The sequence below is a fragment of the Eschrichtius robustus genome, chromosome 12 (assembly GCF_028021215.1).
Source record: "Eschrichtius robustus isolate mEscRob2 chromosome 12, mEscRob2.pri, whole genome shotgun sequence".
NCBI lineage: Eukaryota > Metazoa > Chordata > Mammalia > Artiodactyla > Eschrichtiidae > Eschrichtius > Eschrichtius robustus.
Genome location: NC_090835.1, coordinates 27,441,607 through 27,456,116, shown reverse-complemented (window position 1 = coordinate 27,456,116; position 14,510 = coordinate 27,441,607). Strand labels below are relative to the sequence as shown.

Below are 14,510 nucleotides of genomic sequence, written 5' to 3'. Positions count from 1 at the left end.
TGGAAAACTGGCAGTATTTCCTAAAAATGAGCAACATATCTTTACCCTCTGACCCAGCAATTGCACCACAAGATACATACGAACAAATTCATGGCAGTATGATTCCTATGAGCCCCAAACTAAAAACGAAACGTTAACATGGATAAGTAAATTGTGGTATAGTCATACATTGGAATACTATAGCGCATTGGGAAGAAATGAACCACAGCTACACCAAGAGTATGACATACAGCAAAAAGAAGCCAGGCATAAAAGAATATGTACTGTGAGTCTAATTGCACGAAGGTTTCAACTTAACTGATGCAATTAGAAACCAGGATAGGGGTTGCCTTTGGATAACCGTTACCCCTAAGGAGGGGGAGAGACTGGGAAGGGGCACCAGCATGGGTCTATCTGGGGTGTTCACTGTGTTCTAGTTCTTGACCTGGTGACAATTCAAAGAGTGTGGCCACTTTCACAGATCATCGAGCTGTATGCTTAGGATGTGTGCACTCTTTTGCAGGTGTATTGTATTTTAATTTAAAAAAAAAAAAAAAGGAAAAGAAAACTTCAGATTACATCCCAAAGGAATGAAAAAGAAAGCTCTAGGTCCCCAGAGCTAGAGCTCTGTTTTGAGTCTGTGGCAATGATAACCTGAGACTTGAACTTAGTCAGTTTTGTTGCTGTTGTTGTCTCTGAGCTCTTCTGATGTCATTTTCTTCTCCACAGCCCTCCCTCCAGGGCAGTCCTGCTGGGGGATGGTATCCAACAGGACCCTCAGTGCTAGGCTGTGGCGAATTCTTCTTTTGAAGGAAACTTAAAAAAACAAAAAAACTTGGTTTAAGGTCTTGTCTAACTTGTTTCTCTTTATGCCTCTTGGTTAGTTATCTCACTCACTCCTCCAGGCTCCTGAGCACTTTCTTCCTTTTTCCAATCCTATACACGCTCTTGTGCATCTTTGAGTTGTTTTTAATTGTTGAGAGAAATATGCTTTAGTTTTGCAACTCAAAATATCATTAATACAAATATATTTCACAAAATTCTACCTTTGCCACACTGACTTAACTTCGTGCTGTTAGGTGATCAAAGATTTTTCGCACCTGATGCTATATCCCCGTCATTCGTCTGAACAGTTCTATGCTAGTATCTCTAACGCTTCTGAGTGGAGTTGTGTAACCACAGGGCAAGTTACCTTAAGCTTTCTGATCTCAATTTTCTCGTCTATAATGAGGATAATAACAGCCCTCTCCTCTTACAGTTGTTGTGAGATCTGAATGCGGTTAAGACATGCAGAATGTATAAAATAAATACATTTGATAATAAAATAGTTGCCCAATAATGGCAACTATTGGCATAAAATAGTTGCTCAATAAATGGGAGTTGTTTGAAGTACTAAGGGCAGGAAGTACTGGTGATTTGTCCCTGCAGACCTCAAGGATTAAACAGAGACATGTTATTTAGAGGGGTTGATCTGTCGAGACCAACTGGTGAGAATTCTGCCTGGTCCAATTGAAAAAGGAGTCGTTTCTCTAAAACCGCAGTCAGCCCCAAGGAAAGGTCAGCTTGATTTAGTGGCAGGCACAAATAAAACAGGTAAGGCTACCAAAATGTTTGGTTTCTTTTAAACTTAGGTGATTATATGGCTGACAAGGACTGGGGAGCGAGAAGAGTACTCCATATCTTAGAGAATCTTGTAAAATGCTTTAACAAATATATAAGAATCATATATAATTGGCACACGCTTTGTTTGAATGCAAACACTGCTGTTAAAGTGGTGCTTAAAAACAGTTTGTTGGCCTTCTCTTCATACAGGAGAAACATTTCTCTCGTTTACACTACTCTCTTGCTTAGCAAACCCTTATTTATCCTATAATGCAAGTGTAATCAGCCCAACATGTCCAAATGCCCACAGATTCTGAATTAGTGGAGTCTGAATTAATGGAATTTTAGACTGTTTCTCGTGGAGACAAGCGTTTGAAAACTACCCACTCCAACAGTTTCGAGAACACTCTATGAAAATGACCCCTTCCCTCCTCTTTCCGCACGTCTTCCAGCTTTGCCTGTTTCAGTTCTGGCTTCAAAGGAGACAGAGGACAAAAAAGACTCAAAAGTATTCTTGGGACATTTGAACAGTTATTTATTGAGAAGCCACAGTTTTCCACACTTTCCTAACTGTAGGCTTTATATAAGGCAAAAGCAAGATGGATCTACTACTTTACACAGAAAGAAAGAGCTCTGCAGAGGACCCCAGGGTCACGCAGTTACAGATCAAAATGCAATGTACATGACAGATATAAAAAACAGTGTGGAACAAAATAATTTAAATTATGGTTACAATCTACTGAAGGAAATATCCGTGTCTTATTATAAACACAGTTATAGTCTAGGGTCATAATTTAAATATTCAGGTCTTTTTTTTTTTTTTTAACATACACGGTTATTGAAACATAAAAGCAAAACGTAACATTTAATAGGATGAACTTTGATAGAAGACAGTCGCTCTGAACTGTGCTGGATGTTATGATAGGATCGCCCTTGCCGTGGCAATTAGGAGGATCAATCCATTGGTATGTAGCCATCCTTTTTTGGGTAACTATCTGGATAAATGAAAGGGTGGGTTAACAAGGACACCAAGGGTTCATTTTTCAGTTTTAGGGGAACAGAAAGAACTGAAAGTTGGTTATTGGAGACTTGCCTTCTGTTTTTCAAAAGACAAAGCAGATCTACGTGTCGTAGTTAAATTCATTTATTGTACTCATTTAAGTAACTGGCATCCACATACGGGAAACAAAGAAAGTACCTGGCGTACTCGCCCTCACATCCGTTTACCGTCGACGCTCACACAGCACATTGACGAAGCATCATTGAACTCTGCTGATAACAGGGATACACCTAGCAACTGAGCTACGTATTCTCCATAAACGGTATTTAAAGAACGGTGCTCCATATTGCTTGTCAACATATAGACATGGATTCAGGAAATCGTAGAGTCGAAGGTCGTTCGCTAATCTCGGTACCACGTAGCTAAAATGGCAGTTGTATCAGTACACATCTCATGGCATGGTAGTTGACAGAAAATTCCATAATGGGGTTAACTAACAGACTAAGGACATGCATTGATTACAAGACTCTTGTCCTAGTGGACTCCAGGCCCAAGCGTTCTAATCGTCCTCTTCGTCTTCCTCATCGCTGTCCTTCATGCTGATTCCCTGCAGGCCCCCGCCCTCGCTCACGGACGCTGTGGCCTCCTCCACGGTGAGACGGTTCCGGATGGTTTCGTAGGTCTTGCTGTTTAAGGTTGAGTCCAGGACTCCTTGCAGTCGGAAGTCTCTATAGGTTTTCTAAGGAGGGAAAAGATGCGGTGAGGAGGGAGATCTCATCTCCATGAAGGGAGGGACAGGGCACAAGGCAAGCATGGGGTTGAGAATACTGACCTCAGCTAAGTGTCACACTTCATGCACTGTCACATGAAAAGCCACCATGCTCAGATTTCACTTGTACTGAAAACTGAGATTTGTTGAATGACAGAAAATGAGAAATGGTGACAGGATAAACTGTATTAGATGAGACAAAGCAAAGAACATAAGCTTGTGTTTATTCAGTTCTGTAAAGGGAAATGTTCCACAACTGTTTTGGTTCTTTTTTTTTTTTTTTTGGTCTGGTTCTTTCTCTTAGGTTTGTATCGTATCATATGATAGACAGTGTGAGGGGCTATAACACAGAAATAATGGATCAAATGATTATGGTATTTTACGATTTCTGCTGCGGTCTGGTCCTTAGTATCTGTGAGGCTTGTAACTGCGTATCCCTCTGTCTCATTCACAAGACAGACATATGCATGTCGGTATACGAAACCGATCACGGGCAGCAACAATTACGGGGAAGATGGAGCGTTAATGCCTCATCAATATGTTGCGGGCATGTGACATTTCTCGTCTCCTTAGGAAAGAAGTGTATCTATTCTGTTCACAACTTCATGGTCTCAGGGAAGAAATTTGGCTCTTTTTCAAGAACAATGGTCTGCTATTGCTGTACCACAAGTTCTTTCTTTGTTCCTTCAGGCGATTTCTCTTGCATTTCCTTAGGTATCCCAGGGACTGTTTTTCTAGGAATCCCTTCGCGTTAATTGAACATGACCAGAAGCATCTGGCTGTTGTCTACTTCACAAAACATTTTTTTGCAAAAGGTCCCTCTCTAACTACAACTCTCCTCATCACGCTGCATATCATTTCAGCTACTGATTCTGCTGTTTGTTTCTCCTCTTGATATGGGAAACTTGCTAAGGGGTCAAAAGGAGGAACAGTAACATACTTCAACGCCACTTGCATTATGATTTCTGGGTTTTGGAGTCCATCTGATGCAGTCCTAGTGTCAATCACCATGTCAACCACTCCTGAAGGTCTCATGTGGTAATTAATGACTGCAGAGTTAACTAGTGAATGCTGTTCAGCTCAGTGAAGTCCAGTAATAAAAGATTATGGGTAGGATGACCACGTGTACCCTTTGCCAGTTTATATCTATGGTCCCAGTAGGATCATGTGTAGCAGCTTCTTTCTTTCTTCAAAGTAATCTGGTTTCGACACTAAATTCAAAGGTCATCCTAACTATGGATCAAGCTGCAAGGCTAGGTAGCTAGCGGAACTGTGTCTGTACCTGGAGGGGGAAGGGTAGGAGGCTGAGTAAAATGCTAGGTCTGGTGGAGACCAGATATCCAGATGATTTACTTGATTTTTCTGTACTTTTCAATCACTTAGAATTGATTGGAGAATATGATGGGAAAAAGGTAGAAATCACTTGAATATTCTCCTCTCTAGTCAAATTCCAGAGCAGTGTGTTTCCCAGCCAGACTCTGAATGTCTAAGGGCAGGGACACCACATAGAGTCATTTTTTAAAAATACTCCATCTTGTAGTATACAAGTAGGGGCTCAGCTAATATTTGTCCAAGGCTGGAAGAATAAATGCTTGCTGGATAATGAATGAATGGATGAATAAACCGAGTGATGCAGAGGCAGGAAAGAAAGCCAATTATCATTGGAAGTTTGCCTCGGAGAAGGAGGCCACTGGGTAACGTACTTAGCGAAGAGGTGGTGAATTCTGCTTCATCCCTCTGTGCTGTGGCTCTAGTTAAGCTGGGCCCACTTTTGGCAAAAGTGAAGGAGTTCCTTTGGCAGGGACGTTTCTGTGTCCCTTGCCTGTGGTTCATGTTTGTGTTGTTTTTGGCAGAGGCTAAGAAGAAACCTCCTCTCTGACTTGTATTTTTTTCTTAATAAAATACTGCTAATTCTAACAGTCTCAACAAAAATCTGAAAATCAGTAATGGGAAGATATTCTAACACACTAAAATTCATGTCTTCTTTTCATGTCTACCCAGGAAGGGTCAAACAGAAAAAATTCCCCTTAAGAGTATTTATAGCCAGAAAATGGAACGCAAGGGGTCAGGCAATGGTTAGTGAGGTTGCCTTAAGGAACTGAAATTTAAATATATGAAAATTAGGCTGGGTGCATAGTCCAAGTGCATAGATTTCTTTTTTAAGAGCTGCAGTACACTGCTGTCTGCAACCTTCCCTGGGAGGACTCTTTGTGAGATCAAATGCATATGATAATAATTCTCCTTAATTACACTCAACGGAACAGTAATTGGTTTTAAGTCAGCACTGGGGTAGAGGAGCACCTTCAATGAAATGGCGCTAATCCGAAAGAGACTAAGAAATGGGGCGGGGGGGGGGGGGGGTGGAATAGCGGGGACGGGGGAGGGAGGACTTTCGGCAAACTGTTAAGAAATGGAAATTCACCTCCGTTTTATCATTAAAATATTTTGAAAGAGACTTTGTGCTCTGAATGAGATTTTTGCATACGAATGTTTTAAAACCCTCTATGGTGAAGCATCAAATGGAAACTGAAATGATCAAAAATGTATTTACCCCCTTCTGTGATCTTATTATTTCATGTAAACCACTGAGATTTCACGCTGAAATAATTATCATTAGCCCAAGGCACACACACAAGAACAGGGGGAGAAAAAAGCTACGTTCAGGGTATGTTACCTCACCTTCGTGATCCTTTACATTTGACTGTATACACGCATTGTAAGAGAAACTACTTCAATTAACTACAAGAACAATATTGATTTGCATCCTGATAATGATCCCAGGACATATTTAGAAAGAGCCGGAGGGAAATATTTCTATTAAATTAATTGTGGCAAAATTTTATTTAATTAAACCATAAATGAAATTGGTAATGGATGCGATTAGCATAGTGCTACCCAAAAGCCAGCTTTTGAACGTTTAATGCAAAGGGCATGATGGCCCTTGCAGTATATTTGCATGGCAAATACATAAAGTATTTTTCCAGTCTGGATAAAATATCAAATTCCTTTTTATTAAATTTCCCTTTGATGTCTGAGTAATAAATTAACCAGGCATCCCAAAGTGATTTCACCGGTTTTTCTTGCCTGAGATACTATTTTAGGAATCACCTTGTTTTATATGTAAACTAATATTTTTTGTGTTAAGGAAGTTCTGCAGCTTGCCAATGAAATGTATTTCAGTGAGCTGTTTGCAAAGGAGAATCATTATGTTTTCTTTTACCTTTACCATCCTAATTAGTGTTTTCAACTGATAAATGTGAAGCTGTAAGTCCATCCGGTCCGTCAGCCAGGTACAGATCACGTTCATGGAGCTGCTGTACCATTGCTGAAAAAAAAGACAAAAGTTCTCCAGCCAACACATCATGGAGCATTTAAGAGCAGAGACGAAACAGGCCACGTGTGAGCACCTGCTCTGTTCCAAGAGGAAAACAAAATGGTTAAAGAGAATTTCAGAGCACACAGATCATGAACAGTGATTGACGCAAAAATCCCGAGGTACCAGATCAGCCGAAAAGAGATCGGTTTGGACTTTGAATCGAAAACAGAACTCTTCCACTATACACACCTCATATACAATCAATTCATAAAGGCCACCGTTTGCTCTTCTGATTCTCCTTTTTGTTGGTTCATTTTACTCAGTTGAGATTTAAGTCACTGTTTGTGTCCTAACGCCATTGTCTCGGGTGTCCAAGACGATGGGGGCTTCTCCACCGAACCAATCGATGCCACTTGCTACTTACCTTTTGAAAAAAATCCAGACCCTGTCTGCTTAGGACAGGTCTGGGAATCAGGCTGAGAGCCTTAGGAATTTAGGGCAAAGTTTACCTTCCTTTACCCTAAAGGGGCATTCGGATAAAGACAATGAAGGAGGGTTTCTCTTTAAGGGCCAAATTATACTCTGGGCAGCTTATGTGGCCTTACGTTGGCTGTGCAATCTGTTTTAATCTTAACACCAAAAAATTATGGAAGATGAGAGAAAAAAAAACATCTACAAATGAGCTCATTTCAAGCTGTTGAAATCATACTTCCCCTTAAGGGGGTTAAATTTTGCTTCTTGTCTGTGAAAAATGCTTGAAGCTGTGTCACTTTAGACTGCCACCCCTGTGGTGCACGGAGTCTCTGGTGCGGTATAATTTTGCAGTACTGCTCATATATTCATAAATCTCACTCGGAGACATATGAACAGTGTTATGAAGTGTCAGTACAAAAAAAAAAATCTAATCTTTTAAACTTCACCAGGTTTCATTACGCATTCCCGCTTATACCAAACAATTTACAAATAAAATGAAAAGGTGTGGATGGACCTATGTATTGATTTATAGGGCATGTATATGAACTGTGTGCAGAAAAGATGTAAAAAAAAAAAAAAGTGGTTAGAGAATTGAAACACTGCATACCCTCCTGTTAACGCACACGCACACACGCACACGCACACACGCACACGCACACCAGTGGAGATTTGAAAAGCATAAATAAAAACATGTTTCTGATGGTAACTCCACCCTTTCTCACCTAAAGATCATCCAAAATCAGTTTATGCCTAACACTCACAGTTTTTCCGAAGCCTTGTTTCTGACTTAATTTCTTTAAAAAAAAATTAATTTGGGTTTTTACTTGCAAGGTAGAACTGCCAAGTTTCACCTTGCAAGAAACGACACAGTCTCAGCCATGGCGTTCCGAAGCCCTCTTTGCAATCGTTCGTTTCTAGGCTCTTTCCTCATCAGAGCCAATTGTGGCTCTCCTTGGAGCCCAGCCGCAAACAGAGACCACACTACCCCAATCAAGGCAGCACTGCAGCCTCACAGCCAGCTTCTGCTCTTTTAAAGATCACGGAGGCGAAACTGTCAGTTTCAGGAACCTTCTGTCCCTCCCCAAGGGAGCAGGCGGGGTTGGGGGGGTAGGGATTTTTTTCTTGAGATCTGCAGTTCACTCCACATAGGAGTGGCAGTTTGCCCTGGTCAAGCTGCTTCAGGCATGGACAGGTTTTCTCCTCTAGGAGCGAGAACATTTCACTGAAACTTTTTTTGGGGGGGTTGTGATTATTTGGAGGTGTTTTTGGCACCTCCTGCCTTGGGATTCTGGAGCTCTTGCTGTCACTGCATCTGGGTTTGTTAAGGGGCTAGGGATAGGAATATGACTAGGTCATGGGTGTTTCTACAGCCCTACTTTACCCTCAGCTGGGGGACCTCTTGTGTTTACCCCAGGCCTCAAATTCCACATTTACTGACTTATTCTGACATGAAATCTGGGGGGCTCAAATAATCTATTTTGAGAGTCATGAGCAACGCCCCCCACCCCCGACTCCCACCTCCTGGGGTTGGAAAATGACCTTCAAAGGAACCTGGGTGACCTCCTGGCCAAACCTACAAGACCAGGACCCCATGATGAGTGCATCTCAGGGACACAAAAGAGGAATGTGGCACTCTGGCTTCTAGGCAGAGGTGGCATTTTGCTTTGGCTGTGACAACGGGCAAACCAGCGCTGGCTTCTATCACTGCCAGCAAGCCTTGTGCAACATGCCTTTTTCTCTTTGCTGAGAGATATGCCACCTTTCGGGGAAAAAAATAACGAACTCCCCCCAGCCCCCATTTTATGTAAGTAATTCCCATTCTTGTAAATGGCTTTTGGCTATTAAAAAATAAAAAGGGAAAGGTAGACTGCTATCAATACTCTTTCTCTGCTGCTGAAAGGGTAGGGCGGTAGGAACTGCACGTAGCGATGGATGGATCAGCGCGTCGCGCTCACAGATTCCCACCCCAGGAGAACAAGAAAGCCCTGGAACATCCATGCTTTTTCTCCTGGATCTCACATCTAGCAAAAGAAGTGTAAAAAATGTATGATGCCCCATTGGCTACACATTTCAAGAGGCAAAAGGGAGTAAGTCACGCCTTTCCAAACCTTATGCTCAGTAGATGAAATTGGAGGCACTCTTGGATGAAGCACAGCGCTAACTTGGTTTTCCAGAAAGGCGCTTAAAGGCACTTGGATGTTGGAGAAAGCAGGAGTCACTGCCTTCTAGAACTTTAAAACATTAGAGGTGAAGGGGATGTTCCACAGAGCTCCTCCTTTGTAGAGGAGGAAACAAAGGCCCAGAGAGGTGAAGTGACTTGCCCAAGGTCACACAGCTAGTGAGTCCGGAAGTGGCAGTTTTCCAGGATTAGGCACTGGAGTGAAAAAGCTGATCATCTAATGACTCCTCCCTAGGAGGGTGTAATAGTGCGCTGGACATGAGAGCTGATCTTGTGTATCTCTTCCCAACTCTACACGCAGGGGTATCACATTGATATCTAGAAATAGGCCTTAGTGGGGGTTTTTACCCTGTGGAAATTGGCAAATGCCACAAACCAGGGCATTCTCCCTTCCAGAAAGCCAGTTGTTATAACATTCAGTTCACAGTGCTTATTAATCAGGTTTGCTTTATTTGAGATCGATGCTAATACAGCAGATTTGTTATGATTCTTCCAAAGAGGAAATTCATAAAACATTTTAAGTTCTCCCCACTTTGTTTTGTCTCTGGTTCAGACATGCGTTTTCCAGAGATAGCCTGATACCTGGGCACTAAGATTTTGGTAAAATGCACTCTAAATCCTTAGAAATAAAAATTGTGAGCTGATGACATATACTAAGTATTTAAGTATACTCCTGACTCCTTTGCTGCCTGCCCTTAATTCAGGTATATTAAATGGAAACTTTCTACATAAGGTTACTTTAATCCTAAAAAAGTCCTAGAGAAATAAAATCCCCAGTACCCTGGGTACCTCTAAAGTATGTTCTCTGGGGATAATTCTGTGAAGGTGTTAGAGTTGGAAGCCAAAAGGACGTCCATCACAGCTACGGCCGCAGGAACTTCTTGGGTAGTTAAAATCACCTGAAACTAACATGACATTGTAAATCAACTATACTTCAATAAAAAAAATTTTTTTTAATCGAATGCAAAACAAAGAGAACCTGGAAGGTTGACCTAAAACTGTGCCATTTAATTCTTTTCCTTCCCTCCCTTCCCTCCCTTCCTCCCTCCCTTCCTTCCTCCCTCGCTCCCTCTCTCCCTCTCTTCCATCATAGTTGTTAACAGCACAGGCCTTACCTGTCTTTTGCCTAGGTTTGTGATCTTGGGCAAGTTACTTATATTCTCAGAGACTCATTTTCTCTATCAGAAAACGGGAATTAATCAGCCTTTCATAGGCTTTTTGATGCTAAATGAATTAATGCTAATAAAGCTCACATCACAGTACTTGGCACATAATAAGGCCTCAATAAATGTTAGCTACTACCATGATGACCACCACCACCAGCATCATCACAATTGTCACATCACCGTCACCACTAACATCTTCATCATCACCACCATTAACATCATCTCTCTCTTCTTTTTCTCTCTCTTTCTCAACCCAAGAAATACCACGAAACAAGGAAGAAAGCAGAGCAAGTGACCAGAGAAAGCCATGCGACGGTGGAAGAAATTATTCCTATTGGAATATCTCTGGAATCATATGCATAAATCTTACAGGACACATGACTAGCTCAAAGTAATTCCACTGTAAAGTTGTTCTGTGTTAGATCATCACCCAAACCTATAAAACCATCCTGGGTGCATTATACACATTTAAAACTATATTGACCTAGATTTATATACTGGATTCAAAGGATTCAGACAAATAATGAGTGATTTTTCAAACCCTGTGTGGATAAATTACAGCTTCAGCTTGGGCTGGCTACTTATTAGCTGGATAAACTCAAGCAAGCTACTTAACTTTCTGACCCCTAGTCTCCTCTTGGGGTTAATACTTACTTCATAGGATTACTGTGAGTGTTAAAAGAGATAATTATGTAAAGGGCCTAGCACAGTGACTGCCACATAGTAAGCACTCAATAAAATTTAGCCACTGTTGTTATTATTACTCTCAAAAACATAACAGGTATCCTTTTAATATACAGTACAGAAGAATTTTCTTGATCCATTTCTAGTAGAAATAAACTTGCCAATAATCGGGCCACACATTCTGCCCTGCAGTTACACTGACTTCATGCAGAAGAATCGTTATACACAACATGTCTCTTCTGTCATGCAGGGGCTCACTACAGCTAGGATTGGGGTGAGGCAAGTGAGGCAGGATCTTGCAAGTGCAGGATTGGATGCTGCCTTTAATGAATATTTTAGTATTTTGTTCATCATAGATATTTTGCATTCATTTTGATTTTTTTAGCATATTAAAATAAGTATTTGATCACTATATTTTTTGGCTCCTCCTTAAATTTTGCAACTGAGAAGTGAATCATTCACCTCTCCCTAGTCCCCAGCCTTGGGTTCATTGTTTCCCCCTGGGAATTTTATCCTTGGGAAGTGCTGCAGGATTGTGAGACAGGATGAATAATTCACACCTCACGGGACAATATAGGGTTCCCAGAAAATGGACTTTCACTTGGATTTGGATAATCCCTCATCAGCAGGATAGAGTGTTATTCCAGTGACTGCTGCTGTCTTTATGCCCCTGTCATCACAGCCACCTAGATGAGTCTAAATTCCCTACTCCCACCCCTATCTTGATGTTAATTCAACGTCCTAAAGGGACCTTACTGTTAATGATTCGTTTTTGGAGCCAGCCATATCGCATACCTGAGTGGCAATGAAAACAAGGGACAGAGGCTGAAAAGGAGACAGAACTACCCAATGTGTTTCGATACTCATTAATTACAAGGGTAACATACCCGCGTAACTTACACAACCCCCCCATCAGACAACACCATTCCATAGGACTTTATAGAGTCTCAGTTTTTAACAAAGTACTATTTTGTACAGGATTCCTAATACACACATACACATACATACACAGTCACAAAATTAATAAAAATAGTTACCTACTCATTGAACACCGAGTCCTTACAATGTACAAGCACTGTGAAGAGCATTCTACAAGCATTGTATAATTTCATCATCGAGTTGAACTCTTAAGAGTATCTATAAGGGGAGGGAGGGACTGGGAGTTTGGGGTTGGTAGATGCAAACTATTACATATAGAATGGATGGACAACAAGGTCCTACTGTATAGTACAGGGAACTATATTCAATGTCCTGGGATAAACCATAATGGGAAAGAATATAAAAAAGAATGTGTGTGTGTGTGTGTGTGTGTGTGTGTGTGTGTGTGTATGTATGTATGTATATATATATATATATATATATATATATATATATATATATATATATATATATATATATATAAAAAACTGAGTCACTTTGCTGTACAGCAGAAATTAACACAACATTGTAAATCAACTATACTTCAATAAAAAATAAAAATAAAATTAAAAAACAAAACAAACAATAGAGTATCAATATTATTAACAGCCCTGTTTTGCAGATGAGAAAAAGGGGCATAGGTAAGTTAAATAAGTAGCCTGTGGTCACACAACTAGTAAGCAGTGGGACAGGCTTCAAGTTGGTTATTTACCACTACATCTGTAGGAGTTGTCACATTCACCTCAGTAATTTTAAAAAGCAATGGCTTGTTTATATAGAAACAGCTCTAGTTTCCAGGTGCCTTTTCAGCAAAGTCATTCAGCTCTGAACTTCTCAAAGGAGAAGTGTGTGGGTAGGATAATGCTCTTGGATCTGTCTCCCTCAGAGCCCAAGCTTGGCCTGGTGTTGAAAAGATCTACTTTTTTATGAGCTTAGAAAGTCACTAGGCAGAGGGAGGCGAGTCAGGGGTTTTCCCACGGAAAACCACTCAACAGCCTTAAACAACTAATGGATGAGAGATAATCATGGCTGACTCTTAAGGGAAATGATTAGACAGTTGGATGGGGATGAGAGGTGCCATTTCTTAGGTAGCATCAACGTATTTGTTTTATTAAACAGAAAATATATTTACTATATAATATGCATATTCTGTTTTACTTAGAAATGCTTTAAAACTTAGAAAAGTTGTAAAAATAAAATAGTATAAATGACACCCATATACCTTTTACCCAGATTCACCTATTGTTAATATTTTACCCCATTTGTTTATTGTTTGAAAAAATATATATATATTCCAACTATATATATATATATATTCCAACTATATATATACATATATATATATATATATATATATATAGGGTTCTTTAAATTAAAACAATTTTTTTATTGGAGTATAGTTGATTTACAATGTTGTGTTAGCATCAACGTATTTTTAGTTTCCCCCCGTAGCCCTATCTAATCCCTTCTTACTTTCTCTTAGGTTGGTAACTCAGCAATTGCTACTAAAAGAAAATTCTCACTGTGGGTAGTTTGAGCTTTCAATGAGAAATACAACTAGAAATATTGCCTTTGTCATAATGAATTGAACTTTCCTAACAGAGTTTTGGAAATACAAAAGTTATGACACTGATAAAAATTTCAGTTCTGAAAAATTATCCATTATAAGTTTTAACATTTTCTGTGAACAGGGAGAGTAAAATAGAACCTTGGGGAAATTCAGTTTCATGTGTAAGTAAAGATGTCACCAGAAGTGCTAGAAGAGAAATTTTAGGCAGAGTCACAAATCCAATGAAAATAGTTTAGTGCAAAACTCAGTTCTTCCTGTGTTGCTTTTTTCTTTAAAGAAACATTTTATTGAAGTCTAACATGCGTACTGCAGTGTGTCACTTTTAGCAAAACACACGCACATACACACACCTTCTGAACAAGACATGCTGCCCCATGCCTACGATGGAAGGTAATATTTAGTCCAATATAGTGAAAATGAGCTTTTAGAAAATTTGGTATTTGACCTACGGACCAATAACTGCACCATGCACAAACACACATCTTCACACACTTTCTTTGATTAAAAACTGTGACTCAGGGACTTCCCTGGTGGCGCAATGGTTGGGAGTCCACCTGCAAATGCAGGGGACACGGGCTCGAGCCCTGGTCCGGGAGGATCCCACATGCCATGGAGCAACTAAGCCCATGCGCCACAACTACTGAGCCTGCGCTCTAGAGCCCGTGAGCCACAACTACTGAAGCCTGCGCGCCTAGAGCCCATGCTCCGCAACAAGAGAAGCCACTGCAGTGAGAAGCCCGTGCACCGCAACGAAGAGTAGCCCCCGCTCGCCGCAACCAGAGAAAGCCTGTGGGCAGCAACGAAGACCCAAAGCAGCCAAAATAAATAAATAAATTTATAAAAAACAAAAAAC

At 40.5% G+C, this 14,510-nt stretch overlaps 1 protein-coding gene across 4 annotated transcripts in view; it reads right to left on the bottom strand.

Moving 5' to 3' along the window:
- Nucleotides 1-2,104: 2,104 nt before the first annotated feature.
- Nucleotides 2,105-14,510, bottom strand: part of CADPS (calcium dependent secretion activator) — a 483,330-nt gene continuing 470,924 nt past the window's right edge. For all 4 annotated transcript variants that reach the window (XM_068557631.1, XM_068557633.1, XM_068557634.1 and 1 more), the window contains 2 exons: nucleotides 6,571-6,675; nucleotides 2,105-3,320 (listed from right to left, as the gene is read on the bottom strand). In XM_068557631.1, coding sequence (XP_068413732.1) covers nucleotides 3,141-3,320; nucleotides 6,571-6,675 — 285 coding nt within the window. In that variant the 3' untranslated portion in view covers nucleotides 2,105-3,140. The remainder of the gene's footprint in view (nucleotides 3,321-6,570; nucleotides 6,676-14,510) is intronic.